At 43.5% G+C, this 14794-nt stretch overlaps 1 protein-coding gene across 17 annotated transcripts in view; it reads left to right on the plus strand.

Annotated features, from left to right (window-relative positions):
* DTNA (dystrobrevin alpha) overlaps positions 1-14794 on the plus strand; it is a 233951-nt gene that overhangs the window by 38374 nt on the left and 180783 nt on the right. For 14 of the 17 annotated variants that reach the window (XM_049821461.1, XM_049821471.1, XM_049821479.1 and 11 more), the window contains exon 1: positions 9119-9311. The exons of the other annotated variants lie outside the window; for them this stretch is intronic. In XM_049821461.1, the coding sequence (XP_049677418.1) occupies positions 9295-9311 (17 nt within the window). In that variant the 5' untranslated portion in view covers positions 9119-9294. Of the gene's footprint in view, positions 1-9118; positions 9312-14794 lie in introns of those variants that run through there. 17 annotated transcript variants of the gene reach the window in all.

The raw sequence follows: 14794 nt of genomic DNA on the forward strand, positions 1-14794 counted from the left end.
ATTTTGGAAGCTAGTGTCTTCATCATGTGCATGGCTGTAAAATCTGCATGCTTGAGTTGAGGCTTGAGGAACCCCAGTGCCTATCAATATCACTACGTCCACAGCTCCTTCACAAAAATAGACAGTAATGTGAAAGATAGTGATGGTTCAGAGAAACGTCCTTGCTTTATCCTCACCCTCTTGTTGCCTGTGGATACGTTAACAGACTACTGTACATAGGGGAAAACATGCCTTTAGTAGTTCTGTCTCAGCTGCTGTTAATTTGATTTCCCTCAGGTAGTCAGTGTTCAGTCACAAAGTCCTGGAGCAAGGCTTTCTGTAGCAAGAAGTACAAATAATTTACACTGTAATGTCTGAGGCTCTTAGATAAAGCATATGCTACTCTGAACAAAGCAAAAAGATAATTTCTTTTATTTGGGGATAAACATGATGAATTCAGAGAGATGGGAGGAGGTGCTATAATAAGGAGCATGTTTATTCAAAGCATCTTTGTGGTATCTGACAGTGAGTAGATTATGTCCAGACCTGTGCTTGGTCTCTGTGCCATACACATTGTGCATTTGCGGGCTGCTTGTCATGACACTTCACAGGACAATGTCAAAATAATTTGTAATTATTACTGAATTACTACAGATAAAATATTTTTCAATCTCTCAGTTTTCCTGAGGAATTTGTTAGTTTAGTTTATATTTTCAGCTCCATTCCAGCTTCTTCCATGTAAACTGGGCAAGTGTGACTTAGGTACATTGTGTCAGTCCTGAGGTTAAACTGCATTTGTTTGCATTTATGTAAATCTGGAGTACTGCCTTTGAAAAGAATGGGCTGGATTCTGCCCCAAATTGTGATGTCCCATTCCTTTGCTGGAGCCACTCATTTAGGGGTGGGATTTTTCAGCAGGACTCAATATTGCTGCAGCACTCATTCTAATACTACTGTAGTATTGCATGGCTCGTATAGCTTTGCAGAAACTAAAATTGAAGAATTTAGAGCAGAATTAGGTCATGACCAAGTGCATTTGAAAATGCCATGCTAATTATTCACAACTTTAAAATTACTGAATGAGTTTCTTCCAAATTTGCTCTGTTCCATAGATCCCATTGACATTTAAATGTAATCCACTTTATCACCATGTTATATCATAAAGTCTGGTTTCCAGTATTTTCATTAGCTGGTAGATGTTCTATAATATAAAAGGAAATAATACATGGGGCATGGAGAAAAAAGGGAATGCAGTTAATCTGTTAACATTGTCTCTCTGGAATTCACTGATTAGTTTTTTTTAATCTCATATTGGTATTAGGAAGGGGGTTTTGTTTTGTTTCTAGTAGAAGTTGTGTAAAGTAAGTTCCTGAAATTCTCCAGAAGGTTTAAGAAGAATGTACGACTGGTCTTTCAAAAACCTAATGTTGCATTGCAGCCTCTCTGACTTTCATCACCTCTTTTATTATGGAAATTGTCCACTTTTCCTGAAGGTGCTGATTCTTCTCATCATTCCTCCCTATTCTGATGAGCATGCACCTTCTCAGGGAAAAGTGCTTGAGAGGGATTTCTTCCTCTGAGGTGGTTTCTACTCAGGTTTGGATTTCCATAAATCAGTCCTAAAAGGAAAGTGTGGAGTAACTGAAATACTGCTCTGAAGATAGCAAAGAGCACATTGTAATGTTTGAGCGTTTGAAAATGTGTATTTTTCTTTGGGTAGAAATTTTCCCTATGTTCAAGTAAATGCTTTCATGGCAGCTGCAAATGACTTTTATAGGTGGTATCCAGTGCTGCCAATTTTTCAGCCCTCAGAAATATGTCTACAAGGTGGGATTATTGACGGGAGTTGTGTTCAGGTGGTCGCAGGTTAAAAAACCCCATTCTCTACAGCAATCAGATTGGTAATTCCCACATGATTAATTGACTCCCTCTCCACAAGCCGTTTTCCCCCTTTCTGCTTTTTTTGCCTGTGCTTCACATTGTTTAAATTTGGTGTGGTACTGATGTGACTCCCAGGTGGGGTGTTATCTCCCCCTTTGCTGCCTGTGGTGCGCCAGGGCGCGGGAGGTGTTTGCTGCCTGCGTTCCCCAACGTGGTCGTGGTGCTCGGCTGCTGCCGGCAGCCCTGCTAGGGGAGCTCCGTTGGCCTTCCTCTGCGGCTGACCCTGACACCCATCCGTCTGGTAAGATGGGTTCGTTATCTAAATACCTGTAATAACGTGAGAGGACTGTAGCCAAGGAGAGGCATTATTTTCCTGCGCTCTTCTAGAAGTGTAAGGATAACACCGGCAGGTAAAGAGCAAAAAAAGATTTGATACGTTAAAGGCGCAAAGGCACGTGTTGTGCCATCTCCTGAGTGTGGTGGTGGTTTCTTCCTCATCAGCTGTGACTTATCCCTTTCCCAAGTCTGTCTGGGTCTGTGCTACCTGCAGATGGCTCGCTGAAAGCTGCCATCCTTTATCCCAGCTTGTCGCGGAGACATTTGGGATTTCTCCACAGGATGGGTACAGCAGAGGGAGCAGTAGGACAAGCTTCTCCCAGCCGGTCTCACCCTGTGTGCTCCCACCCCAGTCCAGACCCTCCGGCTGATCTAACCTCTCCTTCTGTCTGTATCCCCCCAGCAGCACTGAGACCCCCCAAGCCTGAGGGGTCCGTGCATGCCTTGGGACCAGGACAGAGAGGGAAAGAGAGGGCTGTGTGGCAGAGACACCTCCCCCAGCCCCTGCAGAGCACTGATGCATTTGAGAGAGCAAGTCAGACGCTGCTTGCTTTTACATAACTGATCTGATGGGATTCGTGGTGTTGGCCTATATATTAATGCTCCAGCTCTCATTAGCAGTTTCTGAGACTTCCAGGCCTCCTCCTGTGCTCTTGCTATGTATTTTTTTCTTAAAGAAAAAAGAAAGTCATTTCCCCTTTTTCCCAAGGTTTTCGTCTGTAGGGTTGAATGAAGTGAGTTTTATTTTAGAGCAGGAGGGGGTTTTGGTGGTATGTGGTATGAATGAAAGGGGATTGTTCCTACCTTTGGCTCAACTGAACAGAGAATCTGTTTCCCAGATTATCCTTTTCCAGTTCTGAAAAAAGTGTGTGTGTGTTACTCCATCCACACGCATGTCTGCCTGCACGCACACTTTAGGCACTGGCCAAATCTCCACGAAAGGCCTGTGGTTGTCTGTCTAGGCAAATATAAATACATAACGTTTGTGGCATTTTTATGAAATAACTTACTGGAAACCTTTTTCGGTGCAGAATATAGCGCTGCAATGAAACCAAGGTGCTGGAGTGAGATGGGATAACAGCCATTTCCATGACAAAAATATTACATTTGTTTCATAATTTCAGGAATAAGGACATTAATTTCAGGAGAAAGTTAAGACATATTTTGGTGTTGCGATCTTTACTTTCACAAACATTTCACTTACTCTTTTCAGGAACAGGCCGCAATGCTCTCTCTTAATTAGCAGTCTTTGCTACCTTTTGTATACTTGGTTGGAGCAGACCTGAAGCCTTCAAAGCAGTAGAGGGTTCTTACCATCGAGGACAAAGAGCATCTTGTGCTGGAGCAAAGGCTGTGTCATGAGTCTTTGTAGCTGGCATGTGGGGTGTTTGTTTATTTTATCTTCCTTCTGAGTTTGGCTTTGTAAGGAACAATCATGCTATGTTTGTTTGTTTCACACTTCTGGCCACAGCCAGTAGTTTTGAACTCATTAGACACCTTCTGCTAAATTTAACACAGGGAAAGAAATCTCAGCTATACTGATTCTCCTTGACACTCGTGAAGTGGGGTTCAAGACAGCACCCCAGTAAGGACAGGGCAGGCAACATTCCCCTCTTGAAGCAGCTCCCGCATGTGCTGGCTGGTCAGTCTGAGCACACAGAGCTCTGAACCAGCTGCATGACCTACTTGCTGCTTTTTCCCCAGGTAGGGAGAAGGTACACAAGGGCATGTGGAAGGCAGCGGGAGTACTGATTAGGGCAGAACCTGAAAGAAGGACAACCATGGAGGCCTGGGGAAATTAAAAGGATTATTGTGGAGATGGCAGCGCAGGTTAGTTGCATGGTACATTAAAAGAAGCTGACAGTGCAGGTGGGCAGCACTCATGTCCTGAGGGGTAGGAGTGGTCATGAGAGTTTAGAGACAGGGATTACTTTTGTTGGGAGCAGTGAATAACAAAGAATCATAAATCCTTAGGAAAACAATCTTCACTAGATGCACTGCTCACCAGGCAACTAATGAACTATAGCTGTCACTTCAAACCTTTGAAGTTCAGCCTATTTTCAGGTAGGGAACCAACAGTGGATGATACAGCCTTTTTATTTATCCATGAGCGCCATCAGGCCAGGAAGAACTTTTCTCCAGGGCTCAGCACTGTGTGGGATTAGGTTTCCCTGTCTTTTTTTAAAATTAGTTTTAGAAAACTATTTTTCCTTTCAGTGTAGTAAAATTAAAGCACATACCTACAAAACTATTTTTTTTTAAGTTTTCTTTATTTTATTATACCTCAGAGATCTTAATTTGCTGGTGAATTTCGGCATCTAACAGAGTAGTCTTTTTCCTGTATTTAGTGTTTGGATTAAAGATAAATGGAAGCAGAATTGTTCTAGTTCTTGTCTTAGGTATTTTTCAAGTAAACTTGAAAATGCATCTGGTAAATAATGGTTTGATTTTTCAGAGAACAAGGCCAGTGCACAGAGTTTTTCATAAGTTGCTTAATTGTTCATAGTTAATGTTCATACTTTGTTTGCATGTAGAAAAATAAAGCCAGAGCCTTTACATCTTGGTTCTTGTAGATGTGCTTATATATGATGATAAAGACTTGTTTAAACTATGGGTTTGTCAAAAAAACTCTAGCAAACTATAAATACAAGACATAGGAAAAAGGAAAGAAATGTTTAAACATAAATCATGGATTTTTTTTCTTTATTCAGTAAAATAGATTGACTGAAAATATGATTTGTTTCTGAAGCTTAGATTTATGACCATGGACATTCTCCCTTCTTCCCACATAGCTTGAATCACAGAAACATGGAAGATAAAAGCAGCAAATCCAGCACAGAAAATCCTCTGTTGCTGCAAAACTGCTAACGGAGTATGTACCAAGTGCATTCCCCATTGACTTTATTAATGCTTACTGAGAATTCAAGCAATTTGAATATGTTTTGCAAATAGTGGAGCCAGCCCATCTGAACATTTTTAGTGACTGAGCTTCTTCCCATTAGCTGGTGAGCCTCCCAAAAATGGCAGGAGGATTAGACTCTGTGAGGAGGGTGTTGGAATAAATTTCTTTGGAGCAGTCAGACTCGGCGTTGGGGGGCCAGGGCAGTGTTTTGCCACTGTGAGCCCATCTCAGTCCCCTGGGTTGCCTTCCAGAGCAAAGGTACCCCGCAGCGCTGGATGCCGCATCATGGGGATGGCAGGGCAGTAGGTGCTGAGGGGTGCTACCGAGAGCCCCCTGTCCCCACCAGCTTCAGTAGCTGTTCCCCATCTGTTCCAGTAAAAAAGTGGTAAGTGGGAGAGAAGCAACTCATGGGTCAACGCTTGGCCAAACCCTGTGTGTTGCACCATGTTGGAGAGGGCTCACGGTGTAACCACATGGCTGAGCAGCCAAGGCTGAGGTAGACTGGGGGAGGACGGGTGTGTAGATTGAGTAATACAGAATAAAATCAGTGTGCTGGATCCACTGTGACAGGGGGGAACTGTGTTCCTGTCAGTGCAATGGTAGTCTCCCACTCAAAGCTGTTACTCTCAAACCAACCCGTGCAGAAATCATCTGCAGAGGTTAATGAGATCATGCCTAAGAGCAGGAAGTACTCTGAGTAAGACCTAGAAGGACTGAGCCTGTAGGGTAGAAGACGTTGCTTGTCCCAGTAAGCCCAAATCTTAAAGACTGTCAAGACAAATGAATTCAAGACACTGACAGACAAGGGAAGACAAAGAACAAATTCTGTGCGCTTTAAAAATAGCTAAACGTGAAGGGACAGACCGTGCCTCTTAGGCACTGGGCTAAATTGGGAATGGGTAGGAAGTCACATGGCTCCAAACATGTTACCTATTTACACTTGTCACTGGTACCAAATTACTCTCAGCTGCCTGCCGCTCCCTTCTCCTCTCTACTCCCACGCCAGCTCCTGCTCCAGCTCCCGTTCCTCCACAAGAGCTTGCTATTGATATGTATTCATGTATCTCAGATCTAACGCCACAGAGGTCCCTGATCTATTGCATTTGGTGATGGTTTTAAGCAACAGACCCTGCTGAGGGAGAAAGAATAGTATTCCCTCTCACAGCTTTGGTAAATCTCTCCCAGCTGTACACTTTGCATTGCACGTTAGACACTGGTATTATAGCACATCTCTTCATCTGAGGAAACTGGACACTTGTCTTCTCTTTTGGCTTATGTGATACAGTTTTTGCACGCATGACCTCTCACTGTCCCATTCATGGGAATGGGATCATGCTGCCCATGTTGACATCCAAAGTTCCCCAGTAATTTCCAGCATCCCGTTTCCCAGAGCTCCACCCCCACATACTCTTAAGTTTATAAATAACCCCTTAAGAGACATGGAAAGCAAACACTTTTAAGTGTTCTTTTAGAGGATTCAAAACCCAATCTCTTTTTCCCCGTATCTAGTAAGGGAAGTACACAAGTTTAGATAAAAGTGTGGACATGCTTCTGTGGATTTCCCTGCCTTTGTGTTTCCACACCTTAGCACTCTCTAGAGGTACACTGGAGTCCTACAAACAGCTCAGTCTTAATCCTTCCTGTTCACGGCTTCACTTCTGAATCACCACATTTGTCCATCACACCTTCTTCCACCGGGATCTTCTTTCTTCCTTCCTTGTTGCCCTAATTAAAAAGGAGCCCTCAGCCACAAAAGCATGACTTGTCTTTGTTCTTTCTCTTTTGTGCCTCTGAGCATCTGAAGCACTGCACTTTTTAAGACCTAAAGTTAACTAACACTTGGTCTCTGCTTCTAGTGATCATCTGACCTTCCAGTCTGACATCCTTACAACTGAAAAAAAAAAATGATTTGAGGTATGATATTCCCATTGCATTATATGAAGTTGCTCCATTTGAATGGGAGACGCTGTGTATCAGTGACTTTCTGTGCTCCGACAGATTTGTAAGCTGGTAGTGTTCGAGGTGGCTTCATTGGAAAGCGGTGCCAGGCAGCCTTCCCGCAATTCACTGCAGCTCCTAAAACTTAGTAATAGACACATTCCCTGAACCGTTGTATCAGCAATACAGAGTTTTAGGACCCGAGGCAAAGAAGTGAAGTGACTTCTTCCCTGTCTGGCAGGAAGTCTGTGGCATGTTTTTCTCTTGCTGGAGTTTTTAAAGTGCTCTGCAAGGCAGGCATTAAACATACTGAGGTCTGGCATTGCTAATAGTAACAAAGGTTAGTGATTCCAAATAAATCTTTCAAGTTTGCAGGAGTTGTCTTGTCAGCTAGTTTATTCTTTACTGTTTGTATGTTGCTGGCAACTTTTCCAGGCCCATGAACCCAAGCTGACTCCAGGTTAAGAGGAGCCCTTGCCTTCCTGCCTGTGGGACCGACCATGAAAATGGCTGTGGAGTTACTGTTGTATCAAACTATATAATGTTATATATATGCTATCACACATACGTATATGTTATCAAACAGCATAATGAAGAGTAGCTGGCAGGAGGTGAAGTGCGGGCTTACTTCATGCACACTAAGATACAGCCCTTTGGATAATTCTTTTACCTCCCTTTAGGCCTTTGCAATTTTGAGTCGTTTCCTTCGTTAGCCTGAAGTAAGCGCATGATTACTTTTACTACTAGATCAGTCCAGCCTCTCAACACTGGTGCTCTGAAAAGTGTAATGCCTCATCAAATAGGGCATTGGCAAGGCATTTATAAACCGTGTTTTTAGCTAAGTGATTCTGGACACAGCTTGACCTTGTCCCCTGCCGCCCCTGCCTGTGCTCGCGGCTTGCTTGGCTGCACCCGTGGGTACAAACCCGCCTTGGCAGCAGCTGAGACAAAGGCCAAAGACGGTAGACCAGAGACATTTAGCATGTTAATCTGTTTGAATTGGTGTGACTGTCAATTGATATTTTCCAGTTTCAGCTGAAAGTGTCCAATAATTCATATGTTTTACATGGAGTCTTGTGGCTTGTGCCATTCCCACCCGTGTCTGAGATGAGGCAGTCTTGATGGCAAGCAGTATTCAACTGAATGCACACTTACGTGTTAAAAATGGGCTGCTTCAGAAGACCGATATTAAGAGTCAGGGGTTTGTGTCAACACTAATTTAGACTCCTGAAGTCTCTGGTAGAGAAACTGACTTTCTGGGTTACGTGGGAGGGCTTTTTTCCCCCACTTCAATCTCCTCGGATGCTGCCATTAATCAGTACCCTGGTTATTTCAGAGTCTGACGTCTGAACAACATTGCAATGCATAGTTACTGTAAAGAGCCGCAGATTTACCGCGAGTGGACGTTTAGAAGCCTCGCGTTTTAAGATCTGGCAAAATCTTTCTTGGTGTTTTGTTGGTTTTTTAATACACCATTCCTCAGCAAAGCTCTCTGCACAGGCAGAAGTGCTGTAAACGTGGAAATACGAGTCTCCGCAAAAGCTTCGTACAACGGGGGGCGAAACGCTTCCTTCCCCCAGCCCTCGCCCCCCTCGGGCTGGCTGGAGTCCCCCGCAGAACTCGAGAGGGCTCTCTCGCCGCCCCGTTTCTGACCGCGATTCGGTCGGCGACTCCGGGATTCCAACCCAGAGACTTGGCCTAATTGGGCACGAGCCGTAATTTCAGGTACCGCCGCGCCGAACGTCAGCAGGCCGTGCCACAGCAGTTTTTGGAAGGCGCCGTGCCGGGCTGCCGGCGGGGAGCGGAGGGCTCCCGGCAAGGCGGCGGGCGGCCGGGGTGGGAAGTCGGCGAAATCCCGCCTGCCAAACGCGCTGCGTGTGTGCCCGACTGTGGCAGGGAGGAGGAGAGGTGGGGATGGGGGAGATGGGGGCGGAGTGGCAGGCCGGGGGGAGAGGGAGGGAGGGAGGGATTGGGGGGGGAGGAGGGGAGGGGGCCCGGGCGCCTGCGATTGGTAAAGCTCCGCAAAGGCATCTGCCAGCAGGACTTCGGAGGAATGTGAAACCAAATCGTTTACAAGTTAAAGATAGACGCGGAATACACAGCATCTTGAGCCAGGGTTTAAATTCGCCCCTCTCCGCCTGGCTTCTCGCAAAGCTCTGCTTGTCAGCTTGCCTCTGTCTCCTCTAACGACTCGAATATTCCCTTAAAAATAACGTCATTCTGGATTCTTTGGAATTACTAAGGTGGCAAAAGAGATCATGGTGCATACCGTAGGGTAAGTAGGAAGCCTGCCTTTGCGTAGATTTGCTAGGGTGGTTCTGGGCTTTGCTTCTGCTTTCAGAGCACTCGGCAGTTCCTGTGGGATGAGGTAGATGCTTAAGTAATGCTTTCCCCCTGCGATTTATTCCCCCTTGTTTTCCCCGTACAGATTATTTGAACTTTATTCCTCAGCGAAGTACTAACTCGCAAGGTTACTTCTCTTGGCGTACCTAGGGAGCCTTGGGCTTTAATAATCTTACCATTACAGTTGTGAGTGCTGTTTTCCTATCAGCTGAATTTTGTTACGTACCTTTGCTCTTCGTTAGTGGGATATGCTGTTTGAAATGCTGCTTATTATTATAAAGTTGAAAAGTGAGTTGTTTTCCACATGAGAGAGGATGTAATCAATGTTTGCTTGCTTGTTTGGCCGTGGTTTCACTTACCTACTATTTCCTCATGCGTGAACTTGATCACAACACAGGGTTAATTAAATTCAACCTTTTTGTTTGTTTGTTCCCAAATAATGCTTTTATTTGGTGTTTGGTTTTGTTTGTTGGGGCTTTTTTAACGTTTTGGCCCTCTTGTTTTCTCTGAACAAAGTCCTTCTAGCCGTAATTAAAAAATGTGCACATTCCCCTGATAGTCCTTAAATAGTGAGTTTGTGAGTAAAAAGAAGATTCAGGCTATCATGTTCTTTCTATAATTTATCAGAAGTAATTTCAGTATCTAGCAGATACATCACTTCACTGACCAATGTTTTTTTCAGGCGATTTCTCAAATATTTCTGGTGAAGTTGTGGTGTTCCTGTGGCCAAAATGATTTTGAAATATCAGAAACTCAGTGAGAAGTTAGATGTAATATTCGTTATATAGGAGGAACTTGTATTCTGCGAGTTTCATCTGAATCTGTGCTTTGAATGAGAATCGCCTAAATGCCAGCATTGTTTTTACCATTTATGCTGGCCGCACGTGTTTTACACTCGTAGTAGTGGAGCTCCTAACTTTGGATTTGGTGGCAGTTCACCCAAACATACTCAGAATTCCTGACATGTTAGTGCTGCCCGTAATAACTGTAGGAAGTAGGTGCTGTCTGCAGATAACTGAAACGCCTAACATTTTTGGTTAAAGATATCAGTGCCGAAGAGACTCACATAATGTCAGTCTGTGCCTTGCAAAATATGTGGAACTGGGTGAACTAAAATAGAAATGTTTCTTCTGTTTGAAGGAAGGATGATGCAGCTGGTATGTTTTGTTACCTCTCTTCTCTTTGATCGAGTTCATCCCCATTGATCAGCTTACCTGAATTTTGCAAAACATCTGGTGGGCAAATCTGCTGTGAAGTGTTTTCTGTGTGGTTAAATGTAGGGGATGGAGAAGAAGGAAATGTATAACCTTTAAGGTAAATCTGGAAAAAAACAACTGCAGGAGTGAGAAATTACATTCAAGCCAATTCTCTTACAGTTTGTACTACTTGAGTGTTCTTTCAACTAGCTGAGACTAGCTCAACACTTCAGTCCCATGCTGAATTTCCAGGCTAACCGTTACTTACATTAAGGTATCACTGTAATACTTGTTTTGGTACTGAAGTGAAAGAGCTTTGAGACAAAATGTGTCAAGATGAGTAAAAACTTGCAGTGGGGCTTAGTAAAGCTGTGGTTAGTTTCTGGCTCTTGCGCAGGATCCTGTGCAGCTTTGTGCAAGTCGTGTAAGCTCCCAGAGCCCCTGCAAACCTGAAGGCGGTGGAAATACCTTTATTACTTTTCTGTATTAGGTATCTAGATAGCAGTTCCTCAGGCTAGGCATCACCTCTGATAAGGCTTGGCACAATAGGCTTCTGTTTTCAGATGCACACTCCCCAGGGCTATGGCAAGAGGTGACAGGGAGGAGGAATCCACAGATTTGGAAGTAGAGGTTCGCTGCACCTTTTATAAGCTTCCTAAACTGAAAGAGAAAAATAGACTGACATTCAGAGGTGAGCAGAAAATAGAATTAATGTTCCATGGGAAATTCCTGAGTCAGTTGAAAATGAAATTGCATTTCCCTACCACAGTGTATTGCTTTTCAGAAGTTATAGTTCAGGAGCATGATGTCCCCATTTCATTATCTGAGACCCTTCTCCCATAATTAAATGTCCAAGAGGCGCTGGAGAGCTTTGTCACAAGGAAACCTGCTTCGTATTCTGGGAAGTCAAGCTGCCTGAAAAACCTTGTTCCTGGAGGGGAATGAGCATCTGACCCAGGAACAGGGAGTTCCCAGGGTAAAGAACTACAGTGGGGTGTTGGATTGACTTCAAAAAATATATTCTGGTATATCTATTCCACCTGAAATAACATCTTCCAATTGTCCTGGCAGTAAATGAAAGATCTTCTAATAGACTGATATTTTCGCATAGAAAATGTTGCTGTATTTGGTATAGTTTATATATTATTATAATGTTGGCATATTTTCTGGAACAGAAAATCCTTGACCAGCTGTTAGGGTGGATTTTGCATAGTTAGGGTGAATATGGTACCGCATGTGCTTAGTGGTGATGGTACCATGCAGGCTGCTGAGGCTTTTGCGTAAGGGTGTGGTAGCTTTATCAGGGCAGGATGGAGGGGCTGGGACCTCTCTCCCCCCTCTCTCTCTCCTTCTCTTCTGTCCCCTTCTCCCCCACTAGCCCTGTGCTCCTCAGGTGACTCGGATTTGCTGGGAAGTGGAGAGGGAGGAAGGAGATTCGAAAAGTAGGCATCTTTTTCTTAAAGGCTTTTGTACCAAGGTGTTGCTGGGGGTGGTGACACCCTCTTCTCCTTGATCTCCTGGACTTCTCGCCTCACTGCAGCCTTCCCTTCCCTCCCTCCCCCTTCCCAGGACCCCCACGAACCCACACAGGGGGAGACGAGAAATGCTGCTGGGACAGAGGGGATGGAAGGGTGAGAGGATGCCTGCCCCCAGCCCCTGCCTCTTGTTACTGCAGAGAGAGGAGAGATCATGGAGGCCCCAGTCTTCAGGGAGATCGAGCAAGGGACAGAGCATTGATGACAGGAGCACAGTCCTCCAGCTGAAGCATTGGTGCCTCCTGGTTTTGGGTACTGTGTGAGTGATTGAGGTGCTACTCTGATGCTGGTGCAGTGCTCATCACTAGCATGTGCCAGGCTTTCTGGCTCCGAGGAGCTGACTGTTAGGTGTCGCTTAGGGACAAGCCTTGCTTCATCACGGCTAGTAACATATCTGTTTCTGGAGCAGGCAAGTCACGGTCCGTCCCTTCCCATTACCGTTAAATTGTAAGTGACTTTGTTGTGAGAGTTCAGAAAAATCATGCTTTCTGAGGTGAAAATGGGTTTGCAACTTTTTTTCCTTTAATAAATCCTATGCTTCTTTCTTTGTGAACTCTGCTAAAACCAGTGGCAGGGGTATGCTTATGGGTGTTAAAATCCTTCCTTGCTAGACTTCACAGTTATGTGTATGGTGCCCATTTTCTTTCTTTCTGTCATGATCTTTTTTTCCTTTGTAAATATTTGTTTGTAGCTTCATCTTCAAGCTTTTTGCAGTGATCATTCTGCCACAAGTAAGAAAATAGGAGTGTCATCAGGAAACGGTTGGTAAAGAGTTTAAGGACTGTTTCCCCAAGGTTTCCTGACAATGCGCTGGCATTTTTCCGAGCTCAAAAGTACCTAGAAGCAGCTCACAGTGATACAATTTCCTCTGGCTCCTAATGAATCTGCTCCCAGCGACAGCAGCTAATTTGTTTTGGCAGAGTATGACAGTCAATGCTTTATACAATCCAGCGTGCTGTAGAAAGCCTCAATTCTGTAATTTTGTAATTCTGTAAAAAAAGAAGTCCAAAACCTCCCACAACCAAAACTAATGCAATTATGATGTCCTGTGCAGCCACGTTCTCACGTCTGAGTCTACAAGTGGAAACCCAGGGAAGTCTCCAGTCTGAGCAGTGTCGGACCTCCTGCACTTATTATTGATTCCGGCTCCCGGTGTATCAGGGAGTAAAGTACTTCCTGAGCTAATTATTACTGTATGAAGTGACTTTACCTGAAAACACAGCGATACTTCCCACTAATAGGATGCTTAAAAATGCATCTAATTGCAGCTGTGGTAGTTGAGAGACCGCCTAATACCTAATAGTCTCGAGAAAATCATCCTCCCTGGAAGGGGGGTATTAGAGGAAGCCAAGTTTTACTGTATCTTTCCTGTGTCTGAACCAATTGCGTGGCCTCTTGCTGCATTTGATTGTAAAACCTGAATTGGGGGTTATACTCTGAGTAATAAAGAAGAGATAGGAAAGCAGTGGAAGTAATGAATCTTTATTTATTAATTTATTTGTTGGCATGGTGGTAACTGTTTGCCGAACATAACCTTCCCTAGGGCAATGGAGGGAACAAATCGGCTTCTGTGCCTGTGATCTTTGACAAGTCATCCAGGGGGCTTGGCGTATCCTTTTCTGAGAGCAGTGACAGTAATACTTGCCCAGTTCTGTGAAGTGCTCTGAGATCAAGAGATGAAAAGTGGTACCTAAGTGCTGCATTCTTATTTTCTTTTATATATTTTATAAGGATAAGACTACTCTTGCATGAAATACCTCCTTGTAAATTTGTAAGAACATTTGCACTCAGTGGAACCTAAAAGGAAAAAAAAAGAGAGAAAAAGGAAGCAGACACAAAAGTCTGTGAGCAAGTAGGCTTTAAAAACAATTTATTGACAATTTGTGAGTAGTTCTTTTAAACACAGTGAAAGTAAGCACAGGCAAAGCACAGAAGAACACGCTTGGAGTGAAGTTGTCCTGGAATACTCATTACCAAGTAAGAGCTGCAGATAGAATTAGTTAGTAATCTTAGGCTTTCCTGCTTCATTTTTTAAATGTACTGTTTAATGAGAGTATATGCTTTCTAGTAATTACTACCTTTTCAGTCCGTGTTCATTCTTAATAGGACATTGTCCTTGGAACAAGATCAGGAAAGGCTTTTGATTCTTTCCAGATTTATAAAGCAATGATAGTTTGGCTATCACATGTTTCTGTCCCCCCCATTGTTTTTTATACCCAACTCATTTATATTGCATTAAGAGAACTACGGTATCATTTGTGTGATTAGGAAATGTAATCCATTCCCTGGTTTTAGATCATTCTTTTTTCCTATAAATTTACTTCAGAATGACTAACTTTACATCTAAAAAAAAATGCATTAAATTACAAAGGCAACACATTGATTTAAACATTTTCTAACTTTTGAGTTGATAATTCTGAAATCTTACCACTCTTTTAACATGGAGTCCTAACTAATTTGTGTAACTGAAAGCTTCCTTGCCTACTTTAGAAATTAAATTCAATCTAGGAGAGCTGGCCAGTCCTTTGCAGACTAGAACCCACGAAAAAGGCACATCATAGATTCAAGTTTGAAAGCATTTATCTTGGTATTTGATGTGTATTTTTAATTGCTATTACAATTATTCACTTTTATTTGAATATACACAAACAAAATGTGTTTCCAAACAGATCAAACAAAACGCA

Source organism: Accipiter gentilis, chromosome 2 (genome assembly GCF_929443795.1).
Source record: "Accipiter gentilis chromosome 2, bAccGen1.1, whole genome shotgun sequence".
NCBI classification, from domain to species: domain Eukaryota; kingdom Metazoa; phylum Chordata; class Aves; order Accipitriformes; family Accipitridae; genus Astur; species Astur gentilis.